The sequence below is a fragment of the Rhipicephalus microplus genome, chromosome 1 (assembly GCF_043290135.1).
Source record: "Rhipicephalus microplus isolate Deutch F79 chromosome 1, USDA_Rmic, whole genome shotgun sequence".
NCBI classification, from domain to species: domain Eukaryota; kingdom Metazoa; phylum Arthropoda; class Arachnida; order Ixodida; family Ixodidae; genus Rhipicephalus; species Rhipicephalus microplus.
Window position 1 is genome coordinate 260,089,929 of NC_134700.1, and position 18,968 is coordinate 260,108,896.

An 18,968-nucleotide genomic window follows, 5' to 3' on the forward strand; every position below is an offset into this window, starting at 1 on the left:
CCTTCGATAACACCAATTGGTGGTTTATGAGCTCTTGAGATTTTGTGACGTCAACAAGGCTGTGAGAGGTGTGTGTTGATCCCTGTGATTACAGTTTATAGCCACCGTTCTTACAGCTTCTCTTTATATCACGCCTGTGTGCCCTGTGTTGAGTTCACTCGCAACCTATACCACTGTTTTAACTTACCCGACAAAGCGTAGCAAGCCGGATAATCTGATAAACCTACTTCTATCTCTGTTTTCTTTCTGTCGCGCTCAGGACCCAATTTTTATGCGATAGCAATTATAGAGACACTCTCGGCTGGATTTCGCCGCCAATGTCAGTGTCAACGTCGGCGTTATTCATCATATATGTACACAGGCCTATAGATATGAAAACAAAAGAAAAAAATAGTCTAGAAAAAAACTCTAGTGCACGAAATTGAGCATACGACACTTGCTTGTGAGTGCGAGGCGTTAGCCACTGATCCACGAAAAAGCAAATGATCAACGTTGGAACGGCAAGCTGTTTATATCTAGCAATTACCACTCGTCATGGGCCTTAGAGTATGTTTAGAGCCTAGTTAGTACGCGGCAGCGTTTTCCTACAAGAATTACGACAGCGCGGTTTTCGTCTCACCGTAAAGCTTGATCGTTCCCTCCGTCTCGCCCAGCGAGTTCTTGGCGACGCAGTGGTACTCGCCAAAGTCTTCGGGTTTGAGCCTGCGGATCACGAGCTGCATCTGGACCTTGTACATGGCGTGTTGCACCGTTACGACCGAGTACTTGGAATTTTGGTGGATGATTGTGTCTGTGTTGCGCGTCCAGTAGGTCACCGACTTGGGGTGCGACTCCAGATTGCAGTCCAGTGTCACGTCGGTATCGATGCTCGCGCCGACCAACTGGTTAGGTATCCATATCATAGGTGCGACTGCAAAAAAAAAAAAAAAACATGCACGTTTATTATACGTCGTATCAGTTCTGAAAAAAATGATGAACATAAACAGAAAACTAGACATGTCAGTTACCCATACTTCTTGTTTATTACCGTGACAAAACCGCAAAGCATTGCCGCAATTATACCTACCCTGCCATGACACAGAAAGAAGGGGCATGCATAAAAGAACATAGTGTGGTGGAGGCTGCTTCGATCCCCAAGTCCTCTCCGACGTCACGTTCCTCTGGAGCTTCGTTTGGGTCGCCGCTTGTTTCCCCCGTGCGCTGTCATGGCTCAAGAACCGCAGCCCGGAACATCCAGCATCCCTGTCCAACAAACCATTCCTGCTTCGATCGTCAACGCCCGGCAGCGCGACCCACCCATCTTCTCTGGTCTTCCACGCGATGACGTCGAGGTATGGCTGAGAGAATACGACATGACCAGTGTTTAAAACCAACAGGATGAGCCTTAATTACTTCGTCACGTCGCCTTCTATCTGTCCGATGTCGCGAAAACGTGGTTTTTTAACCACGAGAGCAGCTTCCCGGATTGGCCTACTTTTGCTCAACAAGTCCGTAGAATTTTTGGGAAACCGAACATCCATTCCGAAGTGTCGAAACGAAAGCTCGATGGGCGTGCCCAACATCCCGGGGAGACGTACACTTCGTACATTGAAGACGTCCTTGCCCTCTATCACCGCGTGAACTCGGCGATGACAGAAGCTGATCGTGTCCGCCACATCATCAAAGGGATAGGCCATGTCGCGTTTAACGCTCTGGCTGTTAAAAACCCCACCACCGTTGAGGACGTCATCACCACATGTCAACATCTTGATGAACTCCAAGCCATTCGATTGCACCCAGACTACCCGGACGCCAGTGACAGCCGGCCTTCCTTGGATGCGGATTTGCGCGCGCTGATTCGCACTCTGATTCGCGAGGAACTTCAAGCGCAAGGGTTGTCATGTGCACCCGCCCCTCGGCCTCACTCTCAATCTGCTGGTCTGCACGACATCATCAAAGAGGAGCTCTCATCCATGGCTGGCGCTCTCCCATCGAACACTACAGCGCCACCAACGCCATCCATGACGTATGCGCAAGTCGCTGCCATGCCACCTGCCTTGGTTCAGCACGCGCATCCTGTTCCTGAGCAGCCCAACGTAGCAGCATTTGCACAACACTTGCCTGTCCCAGCGCCAGTACCAGCGCCTGTGACAGCTCCAGAACACTACGCCCCCCAGCGCTCGCCTCGCCCAATATGTTACTATTGTGGCATTCGGGGCCATAATTCATGATTGATTGATATGTGGGGTTTAACGTCCCAAAACCACCATATGATTATGAGAGACGCCGTAGTGGAGGACTCCGGAAATTTGGACCACCTGGGGTTCTTTAACGTGCGCCCAAATCTGAGCACACGGGCCTACAACATTTCCGCCTCCATCGGAAATGCAGCCGCCGCTGCCGGGATTCGATCCCGCAACCTGCGGGTCAGCAGCCGAGTACCTTAGCCACTAGACCACCACGGCGGGGCGGCCATATTTCACGATTTTGCCGCAAGCGCCAACAGGACGAACGCCGTGGCTACGACGTTTACGAAAGGAATTCGGAGCCATCCCCGAACCAGTACCAGAGATGCCCTACGACACGTTCCTTCTATCCGACTTCTCCACTCTCCACACTTCGCCCTACCATCCCGGACGCCGCCGGTCCCTTTCACCTCTACGACGCTCAACATCTCCTCTGAGACCGACTGCACCTACTTATGACTACCACTCGGAAAACTAGCTGGTGCAGTTTTTGGAGGGAAAGCTGCATCGCTCGAACGAAGACCTCCAGAGGGCCAGCCAACTTGTTATTAGTGTATGCGGAAGGGGTACCAATTCAGGCATTGGTGGACACGGGGGCTGCTATTTCTGTTATTCATGCGGATTTGTGTTCTAGTCTACGTAAGGTTACCACACCTTATACTGGCACTCTCTTACGTAGCGCAAATGACTCGCAGATACAGCCATCAGCACAGTGCATTTTTATAGTTTTCATTGATGGGATCCGGCATCATATTCAGTTTGCCGTGCTGGCTTCATAAGCTTTTATGCTTATTTTAGGATGGGACTTTCTTTCTGATGGTGCTGCTTCTATCTCTTGTCGACAACGACTCATACATATGCGAGAGACGGATGATATCTCCCCGAAATCATCACGTGACTGGCTACGAACAGCCAATGACTTCCTTGTGCCACCTAACCACGAGCACGTTATCACGGTTATGTCAGACTTCACTGACCATGGTAACGTTCTAGTCAGTCCATAAGCCCGTTGTCTATCCAGAGGTATTGCACTGTCATCGAGTCTTGTCCGCTTCTCTAACGGCACCGCATTTATCGCAGTTCTGAATATCACCAATGAGCCGATTCTGCTGACCAAAGGCACTGTTGTAGTTTCCAGCGTGGACACACAACCTATCTCTGTAGTGGCTTCAGATACCAGTCTGGTGGAGTCACGTTCGATACCAACAGATGCTCCACCTACTACGGCTCTCGACAATACCATCAGCACGGATCTCACTCCACAGAAAGCAGACGAACTACTGACGTTGTTGTCTAACCATAAATTTTTTTTCGACGTACATTCCACTGCTCTAAGCCAGACTTCTGCGGTGGCTCATCGCATACACGCCGACGAAACTTATATTGTCCGTCGTCGACCATACCGTGTTTCTTCCAGCGAACGCGAGATCATCGACAAGCACGTTGCTGATTTGCTCAGGCAAAACATCATCCGCCCCTCCTCAAGCCCTTGATCGTCACCTGTCGTTCTCGTACAAAAAAAAAATGGTTCAGTGCGATTCTGCGTTAACTACCGCGCATTAAACAAAGTAACCAGAAAAGACGTATATGCCTTGCCTCGCATTGATGACGCCTTAGATTCCTTACTAGGAGCGGAATATTTTTCGAGCCTTGACCTGCGCTCCGGTTATTGGCAAATTCTAATGCACAAGGATGACAAGGAATAAACTGCCTTTGCCACACCCGACGGACTTAACGATTTTACAGTCATGCCCTTCGGCCTCTGCAATGCGCCAGCAACGTTTGAACGAATGATAGACACTATTGCGGGGCCTGAAGGGGAAAACATGCTTATGTTACCTTGACGACATCGTCATATTTTCTTCAACATTCGAACAGCACTTGCAGCGCCTAGATGAAGTTCTGACGTGTCTCGCAGCTGCTGGCCTTCAGCTCAACACCAAGAAGTGCCAATATGCTAGCAAAAGTATTAAAGTACTCGGACATCTCGTCAGCAAAGATGGAATCCGACCTGATCCCGACAAGATTACCGCCGTTCTTCACTTCCCAGTGCCTCAACGCGCCAAAGAGCTCCGAAGCTTTCTTGGCCTTGCGTCATACTTCTGGCGCTTTATACGAGACTTCGGCACCATTGCTGCGCCACTTCACCAACTCCTTTCTTCGGGAGCGTGATACGTATGGTCGGACGAATGCCAAATGGTTTTTGACGCCTTGAAACGTGCCCTCACGTCTGAGCCAGTGCATTGTCATTTTGATAGCGCCGCACCCACTCTCCTCCATACTGATGCCCGCGGACACGGACTCGGCGCTGTACTTTTGCAACGAACAGAGCGTCATGGCGAACGTGTGATCGCATACGCTAGACGCACCCTCACAGCAGCAGAGAAAAACTACACCATCACCGAGCAGGAGTGTCTCGCCGTTGTCTGGGCCATCCAGAAGTTTCGACCATATCTTCACGGCCGCCACTTTACTGTCGTCACTGATCACCATGCTTTGTGATGGTTGTCGACGTTGAAGAATTTGTCTGGACGTCTCGGTCACTGGATACTTCGTCTCCAAGAATACGAGTTTGCCGTTACTACAAATCCGGAAGGAAACACAACAATGCCGATGCCCTTAGCCGCTGTCCTTTACAATCCTCATCAGGCACTCCTGGCCTGTCGCCAACTGTGAGTGAACCCATCAAAGCGTCTCCGTCAGTTCATTCACTCGCCGCTGTCGACTTTCTTTCTACCTTCGGCAACGAGACGTTTGCATCCCACCAACGCAGCGACACTTACTGTCGCTCTATAATGCAGCGCCTTGAAGGCTCCTCTCGTCCTCCCGACGCCCGCGCCTATCGACGACTGAAAACTCAATCCTTTACCGCTTTGTCTTCCACCCCGAAGGACAGCGCTTGGTTCCTGTTGCTCCTCGTTCCCTAAGGGCGCAGAATTTGGAGGCGTTCCACGATGACCCCAAGGCTGGTCATCTCGGTTTTCAAAAAAAAAAAACCTTTGAACGCATCCGCAGTCGTTTTGCCTGGCCTGGGCTTCCCAACTGCATAGCGCGATATGTTGCGTCATGCTCGCTCGGCCAACGCCGCAAGCGACCCATTTCCTGCCCGGCCGGTCTTCTACAGCCTCTTCCGTGTCCTGACGCTCCCTTCGATGTCATTGGCATTGACCTCTACAGACCACTACCAATATCAGCTAGCGGCAAGCGCTGTATTGTCACAGCAGTTGACCACTTAACAAGGCACGCCGAAACAGCTGCGCTTCCTTCATGATCAGCAGAGGACATTGCCACATTTTTTTCTGGAGGCAATCTTTCTAAGACATGGTGCACCACGCATCCTATTGAGCGATCGCGGCAAGGCGTTTCTCTCGAAACTACTCGAACAAGTCCTCCACGCATGTAATACGATTCATAAGACGACATCCAGCTACCATCCCCAGACTAACAGCCTCACAGAGCGCTTCCGTCGAACTTTGACCGACATGATATCTATGTATATCAACGCCGAACACACCAACTGGGATACCATCCTGCCATTTGTGACTTTTGCGTACAATACCGCTACGCAGCGCACCACGGGCTATTCCCCATTCTTTCTCTGATATGGCCGTCAACCGACATCTCCGCTCGACATCTCCTTTTTTGACGTCCCTGTGAACTCGTCATCGTCTTCGAGGGAGCACTTAATCTCTCGCCTGGCCGATTGTCGCCGACGCGCCCACCTCAATACAGAGGCAAGCCAACAAGAGCGGAAGACTCGCTACGATGGCATCCACCGCGTAGTTCTCTTCAATACTGGAGACGAAGTACTGTTGTGGACCCCGACGCGGGTTCCCGGCTGTGTGATAAGTTTCACTCACGTTTCATCGGACCCTACGCTATAGTCGAGCAGACGTCTCCTGTTAACCATCGAGTAACCCCTGTTGTCATGCCTCCCGACAGCCGTTTTCGTGGTACGGAGGTTGTTCACGTGTCGCGCTTAAAACCATTCGTGCGATGTACACCACCGTCATAAACAGCGCCCAAGTTGGCCGGTTCCGCGCGAGGGGGAAATTAGTGTAAGCACAATATTCACTACGTTTGATCTTCATCTTCTTCATCTGTATATAATCATAATCATCACGAAAAACGTCGTCTTCGTTCGAAGCGTTGATCAGGCGATTCGGCCTAATAAACGCCGTCGAGACTCCAACGCTGCTTCTGTCTTACAATAGTTGAAGAAGCTGAAGACACATTGCCATCTTGCGTCTTATAATATTTTTGCTAACATAGTATAAGGTTAGGTAAAGTTCGCGGAAGCTGATCGCAGCGAGTAGAGCTTCTTACTTGGCTATTGTGTGCATACTGTACGAACTGACCATAAATTGTCGTCATTTAGATTAAAAACAACAACAAAGGTTGTGTAGTCATTCTAAGATGAGAAGTTGAATGTCCAGCGAAGCTGTTTGGCATAAAACACTGAAGTCGCACACAATTTCTAACTATAGCCAATCACACGCACCCTGAAACTAAATCCCAAATGCTTCTCCAGCTGGTACCTTTGAATTAACTAGCTTCTTCAAGCTTGTAAGTTTTTGCAGCGTGTGTATTTATGCCGTGACGTGTGTCATCTTTTATTGTGATATGTTTCATTTCGAAAGCCTGCTTTACGGCATAGTACAATGTGGTGTCACAGACACACATAAAAATTAGCTTCAAGTAGCAGGTAGTTTAACGGTCCGTTAACCCAGTGATCATGACCGGGTAGTCAGCCAGGCCCGCGGCCTGTCGTTCGGAGGAGGAGAAGACTGTGTAAATGCCGGCCTGAGCAAGACCACAGCAAGTGTGTCGCGGACTATGGACTCTCGAAATGGACACAGTATACCACAGGAGAAGTGGTCCTGTACCATCATTTTAACTTTTCGTGTGTAGAGTGCTCCAGCTATTTCTGTGTCACGAAAATTTCCACTCACCAAAATATGGAACTCCCTAGCGACCTGCATTTTCCTGGTTAAAAAAATAAAGAGGTACGTGGAAGTCAAGCAAGGCAGCGACCTTGCAATCGCTGTAGCTACGCTTGCCTCTTCCGCTCATATGAATTCTTTTCTTCCGTTTTCGCCACCATAAAATATTGCCTGTATGAACTGACTGCGCACAGAGGCGATTGTTAGAAGTCAGGAAAATGGTCTGAATTGTGTGAATCGCCTGCTCACATCGTTAGTCAATTGGTCAAGACAAAAGCTAGAAAACAGGAAAGAAGAAAGTTAACCACGAATGTAGCTATAGTCGACATTGGGCTACCTTGTATTGGGGCATTGGCAAATGGATAATAGAAAGCTTAGAAAGAAATCACGAAAGGAAATAATTTATAAGCCAACACGCTGACACATGTGGGAGTGCAGGGCTACTCATAGGCGTTCGCACAAGTCCTAATCGCTCAAAAACTGAGTTGTTTGTGCGCAAGAAAATGCACCCATGGGCACAAACCATGGTATAAGCTGTGGTACATATGTGCTAGGGTATAATTATAGCTGTACTAAGCCATGGTATAACTAATGGGGCAGGGTGGTAAGAAAATATAGTATAAGTTGGTAACTTGTTAATTAAGGATATGAATCAAGCAGTCTAAATATACTAACAAGCTACTTACGTGTGAGCTTGAAAAATGATAAAAAAAAGCTGCGTAATGAGAAAAATAACAGTTTCTATTTCTATGAACAGAAATGGTGATACAAATATTGCGAGTAAATTTTCACCGAAGTCGAAAACCGAAATATTCTACACACGTCTTCCACAGAAGCAATGCCTTGTTCGCTTTTGAAAATTTTTTTAGCTGTACCTTTTTACTATGAAAGTAATTTTTTGTCTATTTCCTGTACTTTTTCATGAGTATACGTGCTTGGCATAAAACTTAAGTGTTGCAGGGCAGACGCCTCGGCATCGGCCAGTCATCGCGGCGAAAGGAGCGCCACGTGTGGGGCGACATCGCGAATGTAGGATTGCAAAACACGTCGGCGGCACGAAGCCACATAGCAGCAGTGTAGCTGCACTCTTTTGCTTTCATGTTTTCACCAGCACACACTCTGTGGTGCGCCAAGCGCTTTCTATTAAAGCATCTACCTCGCGTCTAAGGTTGGACGATTCGTTACCATTAAACTCAAGGCACTCTGAAGGGTGTGTAAGAAGTCAACGACACCCTCCTTATCTCCTGCTGATGTCACCACTGCGCAAAACATCTTCGATTACGCCAAGATAACGAAAGTCCTAGCAATGAGAAAAAGATGATTGGAAAGAGAAAGAAAATTGCCAAAAGCACGCCGAACAAGCTAGAAGCATAGCTTAACTTTGTCGTTTAAAAAAAAACATTTTCAGATGTCTGTTATTAGGGTATGTTCTCGAATATTGCTAGATGGCTTTGTCATGGATGCGTGAGAATCGTAGAATATCTTGGAGAACAATAGCTTCGCAGGAATTAACTGAATAATACGAAAATACGGTGGAGGTTCTGTGTCATGAAATAAAATATTAGAGGAGTGACATACACGAGTGACTTTTTTAGTTTTTTTTTTCAAACCCAGAGCCCGAGCAAGGTGCTTTCTCGTTGCCTAGCGCGCTCTAAAACACGCTGTCCAAGCCGTTACGATAGCGCGTTTTGACACACACGAACATGAACGCCAGCTCGCAACGCGAGAGTCGCCAGTAGTTTCAGGCCAAATTGATTATTTCTGCAGTGATGCCGCACTGCACGCCACTTACTGCTGTTACAGCTGTGCATATAGAAGTCCCACAGTTACAACAGTTTTGGGCCCAAGTAGGAGTAAGCTTCACTTTAATAAACTTAGTCGGTAGTATAATTAAGATGAATTACCATTCCGATCTTCTACGAACGCTCAAGTTAGTCGAGAGAGTTCGAGGAGGAAGAGGTAGAGGAAAGAAAGGCATCAATGTAAACCAGGCGAGCGCCCGGTTTGCTACACTATATTGGGAGAAGGAAGGAGCTCAAGGTTTTCAAAGGAAATAGCTTTTCTTGGTATACTTCAACGCAAAAATTTTGGTCTGTCTGTCTGCCTGTCGACTTGTCTGTGCGTCACCCGAAACGGCTAAAGTTAAATCACATCCGCTGTGCCAACCGGTATTGCTCTGGTTTCTGCGTTAATACTTGTGCGTATTGTCATTTGAAATCAATTATTGCGCATATCTGAGACACATCAACACACCATATCTGTGGTGTGTTTCTTTATACTACAAAGGCATACATAAGCGTTTGTAAGTACCGCTGTGTTTATTACGCCACGCCGACAATACAACGCTATGCACAAAAAAGGCCAATTTTATTAGCAAGAGTGAGCTAGTGGTGCCCATTATGCAACTTTTTTTAGCGTGCGCAAAACTCAGAACAAAAAAAAAAGAGAGTTGGTGCCTCCGAATACAGCTTTGTTACATGTGAAACCAGAGTGTTGTGATTTTAGTCCAATATATACAAAGCTATTCAGGATAAAGTTTATCGTACGCAAAATACGTGGATATGGAGTTAAACTTTATACACCAAAGGCTGAAAGGTAAAAGGACAGATTCTTTCACTGCTAGCTTTGGATGTTATCGACCCTTAAATATGCGTACCTGATAAATGTGACATTTCTAACGTAGCTTCCAGTTATCGTGCTATCAGACGCATTAGAACGCACAGATGTTATATGATTGCATGGGAGATGTTCGAGTCACCTACTCACTTTCACAAAATAGAAGCATTCGTGCAAATAACGTGACTAATTGCATCTTTGCACAGCTTCTGTATTCCCAGAAGTTTGTGTGCCTAACAGCATCGTACCTATCCCCACCATGCCAAATGGTCGCAATTCAACACTGAGCTAAGCAGGAAGAAAGATAGGTAATATGTTCATATTTTTTTCTTATACTTTACAACTGTGTACCGATACCGGATACTGTTTTCCTGCCACGCCTGATGCTACGGATACCGCAGGTAAAAAAGGGCTTCTATCAGCCACAACAGGGCGCGCACACAAGGAAAAAGAAAAAAAAAGTTTTTAGCGAGAGTAACTTGAACCAGATGTTGCTGCGGCCACCCACAATGGCGATATCGACAAATTGATTCATTATCAACGCGTTCATCAGACACAGGCGGTTTACTACGGTTAAAATCAACAGCGTTTCGACTTCTATCACTATTATTAGGTGTACGACTAAATATTAGCACATCAATGAACGTTTTGCATTTGTGACCTTCGCGAGTTCATGGCGAACTTGAAACTCGGTAAGCCAGCCCTACAACGTGAGTTATACCGTGCCTCGCCATAGAAATGCTCTCAGTCAATAGCAAACGCATTGCTGAAGCACCAGAGCACCAAGTAGAAATTAAAGAAAAATAAATAAAATAGAATTCCAACTAAAGGAAAACGACAATAACCCTTTCGTTTTTTCCTGTCACGTTTTCGCGCGCTCTCTAGCCGCAGGGTTTACGTGTCTACGAAAGCGTCGTTTTTCGACGCTCCAATAAGATTTTGTGAACGTTTTTTTTTTGTTGCCCTTAAACAAAATGAGCATGCGCGAAACGTTTACGTAAAGACATAAAAAAGCAACTGAGCGGGATATCAAGACGTGCTTAAAATCTTTATTCTCGTTGGGGATGCGCGCTAAGGCTTATCTCGATTCCTACGACGCTCAGCCTGCGAACGGCAGAGCCAGGGGATTTGGGTGCCGACTCTCTCGGGAACGACTCTGCTGCCAGGCTTCGCTCGTCCATTCGCAATTTATTTTGTCGGAGTTGTAAAGTGCGGCAAACAAAAACAAATTGTAAAATTAAACACAAACTTATCTCGCTCAAGAAGACAACCCATCAGCTTCAAACGCCGCGTCTTCTGCACACACTGCGAAATCGTTTCAGCGATTCAGATTACCCTTTTTCTCCTTGCGTTATCTGTACTCGAATTTTCGCGTGAAGAGCTCAGAAGATGGGATAAATGGGAGAAAATACATTTTCAACGATTGAAAAAGCAATACCTACTCAACGATTAGCCACTGGCTAAACTTGTATGCTTTTAATTTTCTTCCTTTCTCTGTTCAGTCGCTTATCGACGTTGAGCTTGCACAAAACATACCTTTGTCAACTTGTTTTGAACCATTTAATTGCTCTTTCCAATGCCTGCTTCTTCTCCTTAAGAAGACATAAAGCGAATTTACACGAAAGAGGATGAAGTGGGAATCAGTGTCGTCAAAGGTCGAAGAAGGCACAAAAACACTTCTGTCCTTATATTGTTTTTCTTTTGCTATTACGTGTTATACACTCAGGGGCCAAGCGTACAGAAAAAATGCATTTACGTTATCCATGGCTGAAATTAACTCGTCGCATGCCTAAGTACATCACAGAACAGTCACGATAACTCAGGAAGTAGTTGATCCCTCCTCGCCTTTTTTTTGTCTTGACCAGACAGGGGTTCATCTAATGGTGGTAAAAGTAGCGATTTCTCTGTATCTTAACTAGATCGACACTTCTCTTGCTGCTCTTTTGACGAATACAAGTTCACTCGTTACGATGGCTGTAGTGATATTCACAATTCAACGAACGTTTTAATTTCTTTATTGCATGTTTTTAGCCGGTCGCTGTCTTCTCTCACAAGCTGTCATCTCTAACGTGGCTTCTAATTTCCATCTCCTTTTCTGTACGCTCGCTTGGCGTTTAATATACTGGGTTCGCGCACAGTTCACGAGAAGTAGTTTAGCACCAGAACTGAAAACGCTGCAAGAAGAGAGCGGGGAGCTGGTGCCGTACTCACAGCTGACTTCAAGGATGATCCGCTTGCTGACCGAGGGCAGCACACCGTTGGATGCGATGCACAGGTAGGCACTCATGTGCAGGCGGGAAACCTTGGTGATATTCAGCCATGTGCCTTTCACCGATGAAACTGCAATCATGAACAGGCCAACGGTGAGTTAAAATTTTCATCGTTCAAATGCCCCTCGATAGCTGATGAACATGCCCACGAGATCAACTAAACTGAAGGACAACGAGGTATCATCTTAAATGCCGATCTATTCAAAGGAAGGAAGATGAAAGAGAGGAGATGCAGGAATGTTGACCAGTCTGGCATAACTGATATGCTACCCTGCACAGGGGGAGTGGATGAGGGATGCTGAAAAAAGAGTAAATAAATAGAAAAAGAGAGGAGAAGCGTATACACGCACACATACCGTCACCAAGCAGAGCGGCAGTCTTGTGCAGTATACGGCATCGTTAGGAGTCTACAGCCACAGGTGCAAGTCTGTTGATCTTAAGAATTTTAACCAAGGAATTTCTGTATTACATTTAAATTTCATCTTTTAATCAGTTGTACATCTTGATTTCTCGCGCGCCTAATGTCTGCCTACGTGAGTAAACAAGCTGAATAAGCGAACTTTATTAACTTTAGGGCAAAGCCAGGAGGATTTGGGCGCCGACTCTCTCGAGAACGACTCAGCTGCCAGGGTTCGCTTCTCCATTCGCAATTTATTTTGTCGGCGTCGTAAGGTGCGGCAAATAAAAAAAAATATTAAAATTGTAACAGGAACTTATTTCGCTCAACAAGGCAACCCATCAGCTCTGAACACCGTGCCTCCTGCACACACAGTGAAATTGGTTGAGCGATTCAGATTATCCTTTTTTTCTCTCTGCGTTATCTATATTCGAATTTTTGCGTGAACAGCAAAGAAGATGAGATAAATGTGGAAAAATATATTTTCAACAAATTTTCAACATACCTTCACTGTCGATACATGCCACATCTTTTTTTTAAATGAAATGTATGTAAGGAGAGGTTGGTGCCAATGCGTGGCGCCGGCTACTCCTCATGCCACATCTTTCATATCAGCGCGTCTCGACCATCGTCAGAAGCTTCCGGTGCCCAAGAGTAGCCCAATTTCCCATTTATTGTCATTTTTGCCGATGACTTCTAGGGAATGAAATCAGCTTCCTGGCTCTATGAAAAGCATTCCCATACATTTTAAAAATTACTTCTTAACTAAATAAATACCTACATTTAGCCTTTGTGAAATTCTGCTTTGTTCTACTGCGAAGCACTTTGTATATTTACTGTATGTATTATTGTACTTACGTTCCTTTTAGGTTATATGCTGTGTAATATTTTTCAAGTGTACGCTCGGCTTCCATCTCATCACCTCGCCTCACTTCTGACTTCCAGGCCCCACTCAGCGTTCAGCGCAACTGTAGCTCAGCATTGCGCAGTGCTTCCATTGCACTTCACGCATGCAGCACAGCCGCCGATACCATTATGGTGCCTACACCCTCTCAAAGCCCTTCTTACAATTCCCGGCATCCAAAATAAGAAAACGTCATCGCATCTAGCCCTGAAACAGGCCACATTACTTTTCCAGCAAGAGAAGCACAACGGACGCCTTCACATTTACACGGATGGCTCGGTGTCTTCAGTAAGCTCTGCAGGGGCGGTGGTTATTCCCGCGAGGCACATCACAATCAAATTCATGACACCGCATTTGACGTCGTCGACAGCTGCAGAACTTGCAGCCATTCGTGCAGTTCTGGAGTTTATAGTGAAAGAACCTTCGGGAATTTGGTCGATCTTCTCGGACTCAAAGGCATCTCTTCAATGTCTTATATCACCCTTTCGCCATGGACCTAATGAAGAGTTAGTAGCTGAAATAAGGCTTCTTCATCACCAAGCAACCGAAAAACAGCACAGCATAGCATATCAGTGGATACCAGGTCATTGCGGTATATATGGCAATGACCGCGCAGATGAGGCCGCTAGATCTGCACACGATGGTACCCAATACACAGCCATTCCGTTCTCAAGAACCGACGCAGCTACAAGACTTCGTTCGCTTGCACGTGACCTCACACTGGTACAGTGGAACTCAACAGACTTCACAAACGCGCGCCTGCATAACTTGGATCCCAATCTGCAGCTTTGTCTTCCCCCAAGGATATCTCGAGCTGAGGAGACTCTTCTATGCCGCCTGTGGCTTGGAGTGGCCTTCACGAACGCATACTCTTATCTCATTGGAATGGCCAGCTCTCCTACATGCACTTACTGCAGTTGCGAAGAAACCATCGCGCACCTTCTGTGTGAGTGCACCCATTTCAACGCGCAAAGACAAGAACTCACTGCAGCTCAGAATAGACTAGACGATCGGCCTTTGTCGGAACAAAGGATTCTGGGTCATTGGCTGAGCCCATCCTCAGCCCAGAAGGTTTTGAAAGATTTGCTGCGCTTTTTGCGGACAACTGGCCTCAGAGACAGACTTTAGTGTCTTATACTCTTTGATGTTGCCTTTCCTCTGTCGCAATTTGTTTTTGTGATTTCTCCCTCTCTTCGCAACATTTAATTTTAACATCTTTCATTCCCCTCACCCCTTTCCCCAGCACAGGGTAGCCAGCCGGTCTAAGAACTGGCTAACCTCCCTGTCTTTCCGATTAAACTTTCTTCCTCCTTCTTCTTCTTCTTCCTTCAAGTTCAATATTTTTTGCACTATTATATATGCATGTAAGATGGTCCCACTCCTCAGTAATGTACCTTGTACCTTGAGGGAAAAATATATTAAATAAATAAATAAATAAATAAATAAATGAATAAATAAATAAATAAACTGTCAAATTCCAATGTTTTCGTTCGCTATGTTTCAAGAATGCTACGGTCTGATGACCCATTGGCATGCCTTTACTCATATACTAAACAAAAACCACTCAACCATAGTTCATGTTATGCATCGAAATGCAACGACACCATCTGAGCACTCTTAGACTTCGAATACTTACTGCAAGAGATTTAAAGTGACAGGACAGAACCTTCACGTTCATTTCATTTTCATTTTAACAAGGATGAAAGAAAAAGCTAAAAAGACAAAACAAGGCCTCCTTCATCTCCACCCCCGCCCTCTCCCCCAACTGCTAAAGCTGCCATGCTTCTCAATATAGATGAAGCATAATTTCCTAAAGGTTCCCACTTATTCAATAAGCGAGCACCATCATTACAGTAAGCGAAAAGGAAGTTTTTCGAGCGTGCTTCTGAAACGGAACCAGGCTGGTCTGGAACCTAATTACAAAACCTTATAACGTTTCTTAGTGGGCATCAAGGCGGACGAAATAATGCTCAATAGACCACGAAAAAAATTCAAAACGAAGCGTCAGTCAAAGTAAGAAACCTGCGGCTTCTGTTCACATTATATTTTACTCGCTTCATGCCATGCAGACAAGACACGACTTTCCTCCACGAGCAGAAATTTATTTATGGCTACTTCTTGGGGAGCGCGTTGCAGACCACGTTGGTGTTAACCAAGTTACGCTTCCATTAAACACTGAACCCGACCCAGCTTGCTTTTGCTTCAGTGCAGTGATTGAACAACCGCTTGCCACACGTCTGCGTCACAAGTCTTCATTTTTTTTATTCCTAATAATCCCTGCAAAATTCCTTGGATTAGTAACCGCAAAAGAAAACGCAAAAATAAATTACGCCATGCATTACATGCTTTCATCTGCACCGGTATTCTACGCTCATTCTTTCTTCCTTCGCGGTGTTCGTAATTGCGGCATTAAGACGTGCCCTGCTTTTCTTTCGTAGAACGGCCGGGGGATATCTTTGTGCACGTCTCCAGAGCTGCAAGAGTGACGCCGTAGAAGTTGTCAGCAAACGAAGGCTGCCAAATTGTGGCGCAAAAAAAAGAAGAAAAAAGTAAGGAACGATTCAGATAATAATGCTCGCTGCTCCCTCATAATCGCGCAGACCTTTTGTTTCAAACCCGGTGTAGGGAAGATATCGAGTAGTGGGAGTGAAGTCGAAGGGGAACAATAGCGGGGATCACGAAAGGCCGGGTGCAAGGGTCAGTCGGGGTTACTGCGGAGCGCGAGAAATTGATAGGGCGAAACGCAAAACTTTTATTCCATTAAAGCCTACTTAATTGAATCTTCCTCTTGTTTCACTTTCGAGCTCTGCGCGAGCGGCGCCCTCTTCTAGCCCTGCGCGTTAACTTTTTCCCACTCCCGTAGCTGCCACGGGGAGAAGCCCGCTGTTTAGGCGCTTGACAAAAGACAGGTCACAAGCGAGGGACTACGGCAATGCCCCAACACTGCGCACGTTCACTTCTACTTTCTCTCTCTCTCTCTCTCTCTCTCTTCGTCGTTTTTTAAATGTTTATTTTACTAACTCTGAGCTCTTCCGAGTTTCTTTTCCTAGCATCATTTCTCTTGCTTGCCTTCCGATTGCTTGTTGGCTCGTTGTCGTGCGCTGCCGGGCACGTGAACCGAGGGAGCGCGCCTCAGCGGTAACCGAATCTGGGACTCGCACTCGTAAGAGCCACCGTGTTCCGAGCCGCACGACCCACGCCGGGACGACAACCCGGGGACGCCCCAAGTCAAGCACGGCACCACGCCGTGATTGACTCGAGCATCTAGGGTTTCTGGGGTCTCGTTATGCAGGCTACGGAACGCTTTTTCGCTTATCTCGACGTAAATGAGGCTTCGTGTCGTTGAACTTTGGTAAGAACCTTAAATGTGCGTCCCGCCAATTTTATTTTGTTGACTGCGCGATGACAGTAGCGTTGAAGTGGAAACATTATTAAGGACACGTATCAGTGACGAACGTAAGGTGAACTTGAGACGTTATTATGAGGGGCACAAAAAAAGCCACAGCTGATGGTGCCCTCCAATAGCTTCCCGAGCACTTCCCCTTAAAACGTACAATGTAGGTATAATGTAATGTCTTGCTTGAAGTATCGATTAACACTATGACAACGCAGCATGCTTTTTTCTATAGCGACTTTTTGTTTCATATATGACAATGCTTTACCAGTCTTTCTTTAAGAGATAAAAAATAGGGCAATAGTACACCTTCAAAGGTCGTGTCCGCTTCCTTCACATGTTGTCGCAGCTATTCGACGAGAGTTTGCTTTAGGACACTCGGGCACAAATACGAAGTGACGCACACACCCCTACCGAATATATGCGACTTTAATGTGCACGTGGAGATGTGATCGCACAGAAATTGGGCTTTCCAGGAAAACTAACCCTGATATTTTACTAAAGTGTCGTACTTGTCGGGCTTTGTGGTTCTAGAAGCGCAAACATAAAACGAGCCCTCGTGCAAGATCTTGTATTGAAATATGAACGAGCGCACCATGGGAGGCTTAAACAAATAGCCACTTAGACAGGATAACGAAGAAACACCGCTATTTACGCACGTGCAATGTTGTAAGCCACACACTACGGCGTTCTACTGGCTGAGGCACTCAGCTGCTGAACCGCAGATCGCGGGATGGAATCCCGGCCGCAGCAGAGGCATTTTCGATGGAGGCGAAAATACATGAAGCCCGGCGTGTGCTTAGATTTGGAGGCACGTTAAAGAACTCCGGCTAGTCGTAATTTCCGGAGCCTTCCCCTGCAGCGCCTTTCATAATCAAAACGTTTGCAGACGTTTAGCACCTGCAATTTTGATAAGAAACAGCGTTAATATATTGTCGTGGTTATCTCTCAGTGTTATGACTGCGCAGCGTTCTCATATGAACCGTTCACCACTCACAGTTTACATAATACCTTTAGTGTAGCCTTTAATATTTATATTCAATTCAGTGCAAGATGTCTACTAATTTGGCCTACTAAGAGGTGAGCAAAGTTATAGATTCGTGTGACGTGTGCCATTGCTATCAATACGTGCTGTGGTGGTGCTTATTTTTTATGTTCATGTAAAACAAGATCGCACCATTCGTATGGTATTACGTCGAGCGTCACTTGACAGGCTGATACTGAACCTAGCAAGCATATTTACGTTAGCATTCACTATCATCTTTCTGAAGAAGCGAAGGGGTGAACGATATGACCTATAGGCCGCCGCGACTTCCTTCCCGACCGTAACTTGAAGTTTCGTAGCTAAGGCAGAAGTTTATGAAGAGTGTTTCTAATTTGCCTTTTCAAACACATTTTATTTGTTACAATGCTTACTGTGAGCAACCACTGAACTGATCCAGATCGGCGTAATACTTGAGAGAGTACGTAATAATTACTGTTATGTGTTTTCGTCCCAAAACAACGACGTCACAATGAGAGGCATGGCAACAGAGGGCCATGGGTACTTTTTACCATGGGGTTTACCTAACTACAAGTACATGCGACTCAAGCGTATGGAAACGCGGCCTCCGCAGTCGGGCTTTGATTCCATGACCTTCAGACCAGCAGTCCAGCGCCAAAACTACTAGGTCATCGCGGTGGGCGTTGAGGTGTGATGTAAAGCCCTATTACTGGTGAACGAGAATGTCTTTTATTGGCGTTTGCATAATGCAGATACCATTCGAAATAAGTAAGCTTTTAAATAATATGAATGTCCGTAGGATGTTTTCAAATGAACGACTTCCCGACAAAAAAAAATGCGTAAAAAAAGAATGAAATTGAAGACATCTTATTCATGTAGAATCAATGGCGAATTTAAGACAGAGCCAGAGAGAAGACAGTGAGATGTAAGTCTGGGTATGCTGAAAGAAGTTCGTTTTGCAACATTTATAAAGGGCACATTTTTTTCTTTTTTGAAAAGTGATAGTGTACACTTTGCAGACTAATCTTTTTGGCTAATACGCAAGGAAAGACCTCAATTTCAATAACGTATTCTCTAAAAATTACCATAGGCATGTTTTACAAAGTTTGCGAAGCTCTTTTTTAGATGTTTTAGAACTACAGAGTTAATGCTTGGTATTTGTTTAATGGGACAGGGTTTCGCAAGGCGCTTTACGTCATTTTATATTAGCTTTAAA

General features: G+C 45.9%; 1 protein-coding gene across 5 annotated transcripts in view; it reads right to left on the minus strand.

Annotated features, from left to right (window-relative positions):
• The window catches only part of LOC142814731 (lachesin-like), a 190,208-nt gene that overhangs the window by 17,307 nt on the left and 153,933 nt on the right, over positions 1 to 18,968 (minus strand). For all 5 annotated transcript variants that reach the window (XM_075893973.1, XM_075893963.1, XM_075893966.1 and 2 more), the window contains exons 5-6: positions 11,996 to 12,124; positions 620 to 910 (exon numbers count right to left, since the gene is read on the minus strand). In XM_075893973.1, coding sequence (XP_075750088.1) covers positions 620 to 910; positions 11,996 to 12,124 — 420 coding nt within the window. The remainder of the gene's footprint in view (positions 1 to 619; positions 911 to 11,995; positions 12,125 to 18,968) is intronic.